The sequence below is a fragment of the Pterocles gutturalis genome, unplaced genomic scaffold, assembly GCF_000699245.1.
Source record: "Pterocles gutturalis isolate BGI_N339 unplaced genomic scaffold, ASM69924v1 scaffold33055, whole genome shotgun sequence".
In the NCBI taxonomy this organism is placed as follows: domain Eukaryota; kingdom Metazoa; phylum Chordata; class Aves; order Pterocliformes; family Pteroclidae; genus Pterocles; species Pterocles gutturalis.
Genome location: NW_010142083.1, coordinates 58290 through 72455, shown reverse-complemented (window position 1 = coordinate 72455; position 14166 = coordinate 58290). Strand labels below are relative to the sequence as shown.

At 40.6% G+C, this 14166-nt stretch overlaps 1 protein-coding gene across 1 annotated transcript in view; it reads left to right on the top strand.

Moving 5' to 3' along the window:
- Nucleotides 1–1172: 1172 nt before the first annotated feature.
- Nucleotides 1173–14166, top strand: part of WDFY4 (WDFY family member 4) — a 22318-nt gene continuing 9324 nt past the window's right edge. Inside the window, exons 1-6 of the mRNA XM_010084252.1 lie at nucleotides 1173–1296; nucleotides 1971–2062; nucleotides 8399–8611; nucleotides 9151–9281; nucleotides 10141–10298; nucleotides 11983–12141. Of these exons, the coding sequence (XP_010082554.1) occupies nucleotides 9203–9281; nucleotides 10141–10298; nucleotides 11983–12141 (396 nt within the window). The 5' untranslated portion in view covers nucleotides 1173–1296; nucleotides 1971–2062; nucleotides 8399–8611; nucleotides 9151–9202. The remainder of the gene's footprint in view (nucleotides 1297–1970; nucleotides 2063–8398; nucleotides 8612–9150; nucleotides 9282–10140; nucleotides 10299–11982; nucleotides 12142–14166) is intronic.

Sequence of the window (14166 nt, the reverse complement as noted above, 5' to 3'; positions counted from 1 at the left end):
TGATCAAGAACAAGATGACCTTGTGCAGCAGCTTAACTCCAGCTAAGCTTACTCATGTGATTAGTCACTTTTTCACTCAGTCCCTTGAGTGGGTGTGGGAAGGCTTCACAGTTGTCAGTGACAGAACTATACTGTTATTTAGAGATGAGACTGGACCAAAAGCCTGCTCAGATTTCACCTCAGGGGAAACAGGTCCTTCCATTTGCAGTATGTGTTGGCTTGATGGGAGTCTATCTCAAAAGACAAGCAAGGAGATGTAGCTTCAGTACTTAGGGTTTATTGCCTTTTGTGTTTTGATAGCTTATCCATGAGGGTAGTTTCTCCCTAACAAAAGATATGGCAAAATTTATTTCTTGAGTTGCAGTTCCCAGACTTAGCAGAGTTTGTAGATCCAAAGGGGTTGTAGCATAAGTGTGCAGGTACTGGGGGGGTCAAAAAGACAGTGGTTCTTACCATCAGAAACCAATGTGGGAATTGCTTCTCAGGGTTCGCCTGGTGCATGCGAGTAGGATCCCATGAGGATCCTTAGATGTTATATTCATATTTAATAGATTGCAGGTGAAAGCTTCAGTTGACTGTTATTGTGCAGAAGGACAGCATCCTCATCTGGCATATGCAACAGTCTACAGGCAGAGAGAAAACAAACCAAAAGCTATCACGTTTTCCCAGGAGGTCAACTATAGACAGAACCTGATTGCATCTCATATTCATTAACAGATTGACTTTTGCACTACCTCTGGGTTTTAGTATCTTCATTCTGCAAACCCACTGGCTTGTTCTCTTTTGCCTAGTGAAGCAGCTGTGAGGATTGAATGGTTGAGGATGAGCAATTATTCATACATTTTCACTGCACTGCACAACTATTTAAAGATACTTGTTCTATGTCTCTTTCCTCTATGTTATTGCAAGCTATGATAAGACTCCAAGCTTTATGGTATTCTCAACATACATATCTACAAATTGGGACTAAGACAGCCCCTAATATAAGATCACAGTAAAATAGAGCTAGGACAGACCTTGAAATATCACCTAATCAAACATGTGATAAGGTGATTATTGCAGAACTGGCTAAGAGTCTGCATCTGCTTTTTATTTAACAGAATACTCACACTGCACTCTTCTTCTCTCTCCCCATTTCACAGGGTGGGAGTTTTGATGTTGCAGACAGGATGTTTCACAGTGTCAAGAGCACGTGGGAATCGGCATCAAGGGACAATATGAGCGATGTCAGGGAACTCATCCCTGAATTCTTCTACTTGCCAGAATTCCTAACCAATGCAAATCACTTTGAACTTGGTAAGCTCTGGAAGGGACTTCAGTGCTCCCCATCTGCCCCCCAGCATCCGGCCAAGCAAAAAGATACAAATCACAAGTCAAGAGTTGTTCCCTGAACTATGTGGACTGATGTGCCTCTCTAGTGATGAATTTTTATTACGATAAGGCTACAAGAATACAGGCTTCTGATATTGGAATGATATCAGAAGAACCAAGTTTCCAGCTCAGAAGGGACTGTAGTTCCTATTAGTCTGGGCAAAGGAATTGCATGTTTGGGCAGAACATATGCTCACCTTCTGAAAGGAATCAGATTGCAAAGGACTTGAGAACAAAATCCCTCTCAGTGGCTGCTTTAGTAGGAATATCTGGCAGTTAGGCCAGATTATGTGGAAGAACAAAGTTGTGTCAACGTTTGTCTTGTCTGAGTTTGCAGTCAGTGGTTTGTGCTGAGAACATGCCTATTTTTACTGTATTAGTGACAGTTACTAGAACATCTTGATACTTTATTACTGGATTAGAAGTCCCAGGAGAAATTGGTTCTGCAGTGTTCTATGGCACTATATTTGATGTAGAACCTGAAACTACATGTGTGAAAATCACCTCAGTTTCCTTTGAATTCAGTGTTTTAGAAGAGCTGTTCCTGTTCGCAATGTGTGTGGTTCTTGTTTTTAATTCTCCCTTTGCAATTCCTGCAGGCTGCATGCAAGATGGAACTGTGCTGGGAGATGTGCAGCTTCCTCCTTGGGCAGATGGGGACCCCCATAAATTCATTCTCCTGCACAGACAGGTCAGTGAATATCAAGATTTGTGATGAAATGCTGAACTGGGTCCCACTGAAAATGAAACTCTGAAGGCCACAGTCACAAACCAAAATTTTAGATCCAAATGCATCCTGCCTTTGCGGAGTTTGTATGAGTTCTGCACTTTCCATGTCTACTTGTCTGCCTAACGATTCACCCTGAATCAAAGATGACTTTCCAGACCAGGTGAGGTTTGTATCTATGTCTGTGGCACGGAACTATCTCAGCCCGTAAGTGTATGTGAACATAACATAATGCATGCACACAGCATTTATATGCATACAGTTCCATGTTGCTAACCAGCTGTGTGTTTATTTAAACTGTACCTCCATCTCTGAGTCATGCCAGGACTACAATGATTTTTTTTTTTTTTATTTTGAGAAGGAAAAACCTAATGAGATTTCCTGCTTCTAATGGAGTCAGCCTTGGCAATTTGAAAGCAAATAGCTTTAATGTCCTGAGACTGACTGCAATTAGTGCTATCTATTAATAGTTAGAAAGTCTTACTTCTGTATGATGTCACCTGCTACGCAGTAGTGAGTGCAAAGGCAATTCTGTATTAAGGTTGTTCCCTTGAATGCAGACTTTGCAGCAGAGTATCTTGGTGTACGTCTCTTTTTGTTAGAGCTAAAAAGGGAATGGGCTGTACTATAGTGCCCCTGCATTATCTCATCAGATTTCCTGTGGCAAAAGGAGTCAGTCTGTATTTATGAGTGTGTGAGATTGTTGCTGTGTACAAGAAGTGTGATGATTATATGGGTTAATACTGGTGGGGCTAACAAATAGCCCATGAATTTTAAGGTGTTGCATCATCCTGGTTTGCCACGTGTACCTCCAGTTTCTGCCTCAGTAGGTTCTTCTCACCTCTCTTATGCTATGCAGGTCCTGCCCTTGGGTGTTCAGCTTTCACTTTTTATAATCTCTTTGTAGGTGATTGCATCCAAACCTGTGGCTGCAACCATCTTCTTTATTTTGATGTTTCCAAATAAACCTTTCCTGAGTTGACCTCTCCAAATATTAGTTCCTAAATCCTGTTTCTGACCTCCTTACTGACTGCCTTATTTTTTTGTTCCTGTTTTGAACAAAACTAGAGTCATACTCTTGTCTTGTAAATATTATTTTCCTCACTGTTGACTTAACCATTGACAGTAACCACAATGCTCCCATTAATTTACCATTACTTTCATGTCCCTTGCTTTGCACTTCTGTGCTACATTCAGGGTCTGTACTTTTTGTGATTGTCCATACTACTGGATGGACAATCCAGTCCATTATTTTTTTTTTTCCATTATTTTCTTGGGCATTCTCTTGAATCTTCATATCATTCTTTCTGATGTCCTGATACCTTGTTTCAGGTCAGTACAGAGACAACTGGAAGGGGACCATCTTCGTTGTCTGGCATTAAGTACAAATCTCCTTCCCCGTGCTCTTACATGTTGACTGTCTGTATGGCTGTGCTTCTTATATTTGAAGTCTCTCTCCTTTCCCTCTTGAGACCTTACACATCTGTTTGATTTATATATTCCTGCCCCTTTTTATACCTCCTTCTCCATGCAGCCACCTGGGTGCTGTCACTAATCTAGCCTTAGTCCCATGTTTGGCAATGCCATTTTTATCCATGTTTGAAAATAAAAATCCTTTATAAGCTTGTCTATGGACTGTAAATCCATCCTGAAGAAAATTTTCTTCTATTAAGCTAGTTTTAAGAGAAGAGGCTCCTGGTAGTGTGCATCATCTGCATATCTTGCGAATAATTAGTTGTTAAAACATTATATTCCGAAGACAAATCAGTGCTTTGTAGCACCTGCATTCCATGCTGTCTCTATAGGTTCCTGATGCTGCAAACACTTTGGCTTGTGAATAACTCTGAGTATGAGAGTGAGCCTGTTCAACATCGGATTCATTCACATGTGCTCAGGTTACTCGTGTGAGTGAATGTGGATGTGATCTGAGCCTGTGTTGCCTGCTTTTTTGTGTAGTAGTCTTGCCTTTGATTCTTTTTTCAGAACGGTTGAGCATATAGTGAGATATTTCATTTTTTGGTTTAATTGATTAAGAGGCACCCTTTAGTCTTTAATATGAATTCATGACCTGAACACTTCACTTTAAATTTGTGTGAGAACAATAATGCTAAAAAAAACATTTAAAGAAGTTAAATTTTATCTTGCTATTTCACCCATTTTGAAATGGATAATTTTTGTATGTTCTTATTAAAAATGTTGTTTTCAGTCATTTTGAAAATGTGATTGAAAGTAGTCATCTACCACTCTTTACCCCAGAATCCTGCCTCAATATGTAAAAACTTGTGAATTAATAATATTCCAAGTTATGTGGTGTGAGAATAGCTGATTACTATTATGAGCGGGTCTCAAGTGTCTCCATGCCTAGTTGCTTAACTCAGTGGCGTGCTACCACACAGTTTAGTAACCTAAGCCAGTACATTGAATTTAGAGCATATTCAGTAACTAATCAGACCCTTTACAGAAGCTACATTAATCTTCTTAGTTTTTGTTTTACCTTGTATTTTTGTAACAGTTATATGTGTCACTGAGATCACAGCACAGTATTACTGGGGTGAGAAGCACACAGTGAGTAGACCTGTCTGTGAAAAAACTGTATGGAAGAGCTTTCACCAGAAGACTATCAGGCTGAAATGGGAGTGTGTCAGTAGTAACAAGAAAATGTCTCAATACATCATTTCAGCTTTCTGTCTTTGTTATTAAAACATTTCAAAATGATCTTTTTATTATAATATTTATATTAGTTACAAGCTGGACTGAAAATATTTTATGATGTAGCTGTTATAACTAATATTGTATGGTATAGAGCTTCATTATTAGTAACATAAATGGATACAATTTTTCCAAATTTATAATTGAGCAGAGAGGATTTTAATACATGAGAAAATTTGAGAGTTGAGATTTATTTTCTTATTTGGAAAGAAAATGCTATTCAAATATTGTCTGAATTTTTATTTGGCTTCTGTTTTTCAGTTAGACTCTGTCCCGTCCCTGTTTGCAACCTATATAGATTGAGAGGATAAGGAGAGAATGTTTTTGACAAAGAACTGAGATGCAAGGAGATTAAGAGCCATGTTCAGATTGCTTAAGCTCCTGTACATGCACAATAATAGGTATTACTGAGTCAGGCATCTGTAAAAGTGCCTAGAGGGTGATTTAGAAGCTCAGAGCTCTAGTCACACTGAAAGATGGTGGAAGGGAAGAGAGACTGGAGATTTTGTCAGTGCCCATAACCACTTGATGATACATCTACTATGAGGAATGAGATCCTTGTGTGAGTGTTGTATGCACTGCAGACTTGCTGCTCAAGTACAGTTCTTGCTAGAATGAAGAGTTGAGCCTATGAAGTGCCAAATCCCTCCCTTGCAGGGAAGCAGCTCAGTAGGTTTTGGCCGCTGAGGTCAAATGTGCAACAGTTCCCTGGTGTTCCCCAGTGGCTCCAAATAACGCACGTAGGTTTTGGGGTGCTCTGGTTCCTTCCTCTGCTCTGTCTCATGCTTTCTCTGTTACCTTCCAAGGTGCTTAGTCTCTGTTCTTCAGTTTCCCAGACATGGGAAAGACAACTCTGTCCTCCCTAACAGAGGTGCTGCAGACAGAATCCATGGATTCCTGAAAGCTGCTGCTATTTTACACTGAAGTTTTTCAAATAAAAACATAGGGAGAAATGCTGTTTCTTACATTGTGGCTTGTTTGGAGTGTAAAGTACCAAGCTGTGCTCCTTACTGCTTGCATGATGATGGGCACTGCAAAGGCACTTAGATACAATGGGGAACATCTGCTTTTGCCTTGTACTTTGGAGTAAGGGCACAGTTTGGAAATGAATCTATCAATCATCCCTGCATAGCATGGTTTTGCTCTCATTGTAGAGCGATCTCAGATTGTGTGAACTAGATTTGTTTTGGATGAAACGAAACCAAAAGCTGCATTCCAGTTGTGCACTCCAGATGCTGGTGGAATTCAGCCTGTGGGAGCATACTAGATCGAGTTTGAAGTAAAGCCCCCACAGTGCACATAATGTGGGTACTGGGCCCTCTCTACCATCTGTTCTGTTCTATAGATCTTCCACTGAGCTGCACCATTTGATAACATTGGCACAGCTGATAAAGCCATACAACTTTTACGAATTAATTCAAATCTCAAATAGCAGCAGTTTAGCAAGTGAAAGATCATGTTTATGAAGTCACATTCTTAATGATTTGCCAGACCTGATCAGACCTCATGTGCAGTCAGTCCAGTATTCTCTCTCCAACCATAGGTACTACTAGATGTTACACAGGAGAGTGCAAGAAATCTTTCTGTGGAAAGTTCGTTAGCCTGCCTGGGAAAGTTAATCCAGCCCTGAAGTGAAGAGTTAAAGATCTTGAATTCTGAAACATGAGGGTTTGTCTCCTCTGAAATCATCCACAAGACTGGATGTACTTATAACTGGTATTGTGGCCATTTTCAGCAGGCTTCACAGTGAGTTTGGTGCATTAAACTGTTCCAGGTCAACTCTGTTCTGAAGTTTGACTATTGCTTTAAAGAATATGAGAGCAAAGAATTGTTCTTGATGTAAAGCTGTGAGTAGCTCCCTGTTTCATGTTTAATAAGTTAGGAATCTAGTCTACTAAATAAATGTATTTACTTCCTCCTTAGACTGCAAGTTCTCCCTCCCTGGCTGGGCTTGTCATACTGCTTAGTGAAATACTGCGAGGCTGCACAGTTGCAAGTCTGTTGGTTGCTTTGTTTTGCTCTGGCAGTGATGCCAGGCAAAATTTACAGTTTGTAATTCATGGACTAACTGCTTTTATTAATGAGGATGAGTTCTGAGTCTGTTCATAAGTGTTTTCCTGTTGTTTGCAGGGGACAGATTGTATGCTGCGCTTGTTCTCTGAGCTGCCCTGTGACCGTTATAGCTGTGGGCAGGGTCATTTAAGCCAGCTGCACTGGGCTAACTGTCTGCTCTGTGAAATGAGCCATTGTTCTGGATCCTATTATCTTGTTTATTTCTGCTGTGCTTTGGGTGGGATGGTCTGCTTGGGAGACCTTTAACTGAGCATCAGGGAGTATTACACAGTCAAATGATTTGGAGATAGGAAAGCAGTTTTAATAATGCTTAAAACATTGCAGCTTGAAACATTGGGCAAGGCTGTGTGCGAATGCACAAAAATTTTGTGAAGCAGGTGATGGTAGAGGCAGTAGCATTTAGTGAAGCCTCATGGGTAAGGCTGGCTAACCGGGAGGTGGGCAAAGGTTTGACTCAAACTTGTGTCCCCTGCTTATGAACGTGTTGTCTGGGTCTTCAAAGAACAATTTTTCCACTGTGATTTCACTGAGCTTTGTGGGGAGCCCACGCTGGGGGTGGATGAATTGCCTTGTAGCATCTCTCCCAGTTTTCTCCAGTAGTAATTGTTTCTTCTGTCTCCATTAATCCACACACCTGTTACTATGGGTGGCAAATCTAATCAAAATTAACCATTTCTTATTTTGGGGGAGGAAGTTCAGACCCTGAGTTTTTTCAGGATGAGGAAATCTGGTGCTACAACTCTCTCTGCTTAAGCTCTGTAAGGGTAGCAAAACGTTTCTTGATCAAAGCCAAGCATTCTTGAAGCTTCTGTCATACAGCTGCCCTGCTGCACCCCAATTCTGCCATTGCAAAACCACTTCTCTATCTTGGCTTGCAGCACCCCTTGCCATTTCAATACAGCCTCTACATTCTCTTTGCTGGTTCATGGCATTCAGCCTCTTAAAACCCCTCTGCTAGTCATCTCCCTTATCAGTCAATGTTTATATGTATCTTCTCAAATAAAGTCTCTGCTACTCAGTATGATTCATAACTAAGGCTTATTTCTACAAATAGACTGGTACCTTAATTCACATGTAGTTTATCTGTAGAGCAAAGTGGTGGTACCGAATGCTAACAAATGTTTTGCTCATTTAAATGATCTTATGTCAGTAGCAGTGTTGGTGAAGACATGATAGTGCAAGCTTTAATGTGTGCTGGAAGCTAGAGGATGTGCCGAGATCTGTGGAGTGCTTTGACTTTGCTTAGTGGAACCTGCCTGTGTTGTCTCTGAGCATGTTGCTCCTGGTGTCTGCTAAGTAAAGCATGCTGCACTCTGTCCTTCCTTTGCCTGTGGGGATCCACCCTTCATCTCTTTGGTTGCATTTTGTGAAGATGTGCTGAGAGTGATGGTCATGGAGGAACTGAAAGTGTGAAGGTTTATTTGCAGAGAATTTAAGTCTCCAGTAGGGATTGGAAAGTCATAATGCATTTGTAATGGATACACTCTACTGAATTAATTCATTTTCTTTTGGTTCCAGGCACTGGAAAGTGACTATGTCAGTGCACACCTCCATCGCTGGATAGATCTGATTTTTGGCCACAAGCAACATGGCTCAGCTGCGGTAGAGGCAGTTAACACCTATCACCCTTACTTCTACGGAGACAAGATGGACCTCAACAACATTAAAGATCCTCTGATTAAGAGCACCATCCTGGGTTTTATCAGCAACTTTGGACAGATACCAAAGCAGGTACCACTTTATTGTGAGAGCAGAGAGCATAATTTATTTTGATCTCATAGTATTTAACCTGGAAAGCAAGAATAGAAACATAAATCAGAGCTATTTTTTGATTTAAATCTGCTGAAAGATGGCTTATGGACTTCTCCATATTGTGTACTACATCAGTATGCACCCACATACATGTGTGTGATTCTGCTTTCTAACCATGCTGTTCCTGTTGTATACCATACAGCTGTGGCATCAAATCTGAGTTCTGGTCCTAGAGTCACATGAGTAACCACTAGTCTGGGAATGGGTACAGGCAAAGAAAAGCAGTTCAAAGTCTCTCTTATGCTTCTCTCTCTTCTCCTGAATCTCTGGGATTAGCTTGCTATCTCTGTGAGGAAGGGATGTAGTCTGACAAAAATGTAATAAGGGTAAGATTTTATTTTAAAGAAGAGGTTCATGTATGACAGTCCCAGAGTCATGATTAAGGATTTAAACAGATATCTCTCCTGCACAATCTGGCAAATGGAGATTCATTTTTCAATGCTATTCATTTGTTCTAGCTCTTCACTAAACCATGCCCAAGGGAAAAATACATCAGGAAGAGAGACTGTGATGTCCCTTCACTCAAGTGGACTTCTTCCTTTGATGAGCAGCCTGCAAAATCTGAAGCTCTCACCAGTTACAATCAAAGGTACTGCAGGGGCTGTGCTCCATTTTCTGTGCTCATAAGTGCAGAATTCATGGATGGGGTGAACCTGGATTTTCAAGAGCACAAAAATAGTCACACAGCTTTGTATGAGTTGGTACAATCAAGATCCCTTCTGCCTATTGTTTGTGTATGTGTGTTTTGTGAGTGGGCATTGAAAACACTCAAATACTCAGATTAAATCTTGTAACTTCTGTTGTAGGGTTCAAAACAGATTTTCTTTATAAGACACCTAGATCTTCTCTCTCTTCTGCATTCTGAATATGTTAAATTGAAACATAAAACTCACTGTTCTCCATTTTCATTCTCTCTTTTTATATTCAACAGCAAAGTAAATACTGTCTGTCTTTCTCCACCTCTCAATCTTTAAATCTTCTCTGTTTCTTCATCTTTTTCTTAGTCTGTTACTTTTCTTACTGTGAAGAAGCCTGGAAAATTTCAATGTGTCTACTCTTTCATCCCATGGTGGTGTTCTTGACATCACACATCTTTGTGGGGAGAGTGGGCTGTAGTGCAGAGGCTGTTGGTGACATACCTGGCATCCTCTGTAGTGCATGTCATAAGGCAGTCTGCCAGTGGAAAGGAGCTTAATGACACTGCTGTTAAACCCCCTCCTTCGGAGCACGTCACGCCCCCGGCATGGATTTATGTGATCCATTGGAGACGAGGGTTTCCACTCTTCTGTCTGAAACCTCAGTTGTAGAGTGGATTTCTGTCTGTGGGCCTGGCCACAGCACAGAACCCAGCTGTGGTACTTGCCAGCCTCACCACACAAGCCATGCAAGGAGGAAAGTTAACATAAGTGCTCTAAAAACAGAACTAAATATGTTCTCTGTCTTGTCAGACTGTCCCAAGGGAGCTATTGGGCACATTGTTCATACTGAGAAAGGCATTCTGGCTGTTGAAAAAAATAAAGTTTTGATTCCTCCTCTTTGGAGCAAAACATTCTGCTGGGGATTTGAGGACTTCACCTGCTGCTTTGGCAACTACGGGTCTGAAAAGGTAAATAAGATAAAATCTAGGTATTCCAGAAATTAATTGTATGTGTAGTCTTTGGTTTGAGCACCCATTTCAGAGGCTGTTAGGGAGCTGATTTCAGAGGATGCTGTACGAGACTTTCTCACAGTCAAGCTTCTTGAGGAATCTCAAGTTGGATATCCCAACAGAGTACAAAATCATTCTACCCTGCTGAAAAATGGGGCATTTCCCCTCTAAATTATCTCAAGTTTTCTTTACAGTGGCTGTGTTGTCCATCAAAATGAAGGAGAAACCTCATGTCATAGGTTGTAAGGACAATACAAGGTCTCCTGGCCACCAATTAGAAATTTCATTGTGCAGAACCTTCTGCTGGAATTAAGATAGGACCATCTGTCAATTCCCCTCTGGCTCCCAAGCTTAGCCCAGTGCATTCATTCGAAATAATAATGTCTTCTGTTCTAGAAAGTTAATGCTCTTCTTTGCTGCTAAAAATCAACAGTCTATGTCATCACACTGCTTGTCAGGGAAATTGACAGATTCAGTTTCTTTCTCTACCACAAACACACTGATTTTTTGATTTGTTTGGGACAGTGTTATGACATGCAAAGACATCTGAGTTAGCTTGGGTACCAGAATTGCAGAATACATGACATGGGTATTTGTGCAAGCCGCATCATTATATTTTTACAGACATACCCACAGTCAATGGAAGTGAAAAAGCCATGAGAGGTATTTTACTTTCCACTCTGTATATAAAATTATTGAGATTTTTCTCCATTAACTTCACTTAAAATCAGTGTTTAGCAAATCATAGTCCTGCTGTAGGTATAAATTATTTGTTTTGTCTCTTCAAAAGTCAGGGTGTCACTGAGCCTAGTGACACTGAGCATAGTGAGTGTGATTACACAGTCACTATGAGAAGTAGTTGGGAGTCAAACTTGATTTCTCTCTGGGTCAATAGTGCCTCTGAACATGAGCTTAAAATAATTTTTTGTTCTTGTTAAAAGTAGGTGAAGAAACGTTTGTTCTGTGTGTTATAGTTTTTGTAGCTATGCCATCCAGCTCCACCAGAATCATTAGCACCATAGTGTTGTCCCCCTTGTGTGGGAGAGAGCTAATGTGGAATGTGAGCACAAGGAGGTTTGTGCTATGATTGTAGCAATGTGTAATAGACCTGACGTTGGTTTAGGCTGACTTGGGTGCTGCTAACAGAGCTGTCGGTACAGAATGAAATGTAGTGCTTTGGCTTTTTTTTTTTTTTTTTTTTTTTCAGCCCAAGAAAGAGGGGGGTTGCAGAGCCTAGCACTAATTCTGTTAGCAGTAGCCATCACAGCCTGAGCTTTCTTTTTAATCTACATTGAACGTTTGCATTCTGTCACTGTATGATGGCAGGATGAGCTTGCCTGAAGTTACGTAGGAAGTATGTGGCACAAGAGGGACTGGGACTCAGATCTCCAGAGACTCTGACCTTTGTCCAGCCTTCCTGTTTGGCCCCTGGAGGATGGCAGAGCTGCATGCAGCCGCAGCCTGTGTGTGCACATATTACGCAACTGTGCTGTGAGCATAGAGAACTGGTTAAGATGAGCTTTTCTTTCCTGGATTTGAGGAAATGGATGCTCAGTTCTGAAAATTGAATCTGCCTTTTGATATTAATAAATGCATGGCATTGCTAGATGAGTGTTTGACTTAAAGCTGCTTTCTTGTGCAGAACATGACTGTATTTGAGTGCATGGCAGACTGGGGAAAGTGCCTCTGCGCTGTGTGTCCTTCAGCAACTACCATAATCACATCTGGAACAAGCTCAGTTGTGTGTGTCTGGGAACTTTCCTTGGTCAAGGACAAAGTGAAATGTCTAAACTTGAGACAGGTCAGTACTGTGGCTCTTTTGCTGTAGAAACCTAATGGAAACCAAAAGATTACTTTCTTTCTCTAAGATAACTGGCAGAGGAAACACCTTTGGGTGAATCAAGAAGGCAGGAAAAAAAAAACAATAATCAGCACTATCATGTGACAGCCTGTTGTCAGGTCAGGAGCTGATAATATGCCTTATGCCCACATGTTATAGTTATGAACTCTGTGTTTTTTTCTTCCCCTTTGGTAGCATTTACAAAGTTTATTGTAATCAAAGAAGCTGAAGATAAGGCATGTGCTCTCCTCACTTGAAGTGCAGCCAGGCCTTGGTTTATTTTCAAAAACTGGTATTACATTTAGATATTTGTATGGTTTTTGGGCTGCTACAGCAACGGACAGGATCTCCAAAACACCTTGCAAACTTAGCTGATGGAGATGAAGGCTCAGCTAGGAAAAGTTCTTGATTCTTTTCTGTCAACCTGAATTCAGAACATAAAAGCTTTGTCGTATGTCACTCCATGAGGCAGGGATGCATCCAATAAGAATTATGTAGTTTGTGTCCTCATTGTCCAAAGACCTTTAGTGGTTGTTGTTTTGGAGCTCATCTATAGTCATCAAGCAGCTGTATAACTGCTATTTCATTTACAAAAGTGAATTCTCATGCAAGATTTGTGTGGTTCAGCTATGGTGAGTTCTCAGCTTTAGAAGTAAAGCTAGACTACACCTCTATAATATCTGAAAGGCAGCATGGCACTCTTTTTCCCTAAGAAATCAAGAGACAGAAAACATTCTGCTACTTTTGGGTGAACTAATAAATGGTTCACTGATCAGCAAGGTCTCAAAGTGTTGAAGCTTCTTCTGTTTATTTGCCCTGGATGAATATTCAGACAATATTTCAGTTCTTTCCATACCCAGAGCCAAAACATATTTTATTTGTCATTAAATGATGTTAAAACTTCAATGACTGTTGGGATGTCAGAGAAGTATTTAGATCTTCATTAATCTGAAATTCTTGTGTGTTGAAATTAGGGGGGAAACTGTTCAGAGCAGTCTCTCTTCTGAGGTTTATGATGTTCCCTGCTTGAGAAGAAGCCAGAAATATGAGACAAGAACTTCAGTGATGACCTTTAGGTCTGTCTGGTTATTATCCCAAACCAGGACATGGACATAGAAATGGAAGAACTAGCAGTAGAGAAAAGCAAAAGCAGTAATCTCCATCAACATCAAAATTATACCAGTCAGGGGGTCAGTTTGAATTTCCGGCAACTGTTTGAAGAGGCTGTCTTTCATCTCCAATGTAATGCCTTTCTCTTTAACAATCTAAAATCAGCTTTGCTGATGTGTTCCACTGTGATTAATCTGGTATTACTCAAAGTCCACAAAGTGGCATGAGATCATGCAATGACAAATTCTGTATTTTTTCCTTCTCTTTGCTAGCAGAGCCTTTTTTTGATGACTGTCTGACATAGATGTAAATTTGAACTGTGGTTCTAAATCCCTTCCGGTGAATTACTTGGTGCTTTCATGTAATTCACTGTTTCATGGTGCTTGCTTTTTCTGCTGAACAAAAAAAAATTGTATCCTCTTTCCTTAGAGAGTGAGCTTTGCTTAAGTGAAGCTGATGTGCTATAAAGTGGATGCTATTCACTTACCAGCTGTCTCATGGGACTGTCACATTCTGGTTTAGAATGTAGTAAAGTACAGAAACTATATTTCAGCAGAAAACGTTGCTTTTCCCTCTCTAGCAGGGGGTGCTTCCACAGTTTTGTGAAACACTAAAGATTGAGCATAATAGCTTCAGTATTGATCCATGCAATTTACGAGTTCCCTCAGTGTTCATGAGCAGAGTGATCCATGCGATCCAGCCCCTAGAATTTGTGGGACAAATTAAACACTAGAGTGGCAGAAGCATCTGGGCAAGCTGTGCTATCTGCCACACAGACCTCTCAGGGAGTTGTTGAGTGTAGCTGTGAAGTGTCCCTGTCCATGTCAGCCAATTAAGTTGGATGGTCAAACTTCATTTAAGTTTTTGTGGACTAAG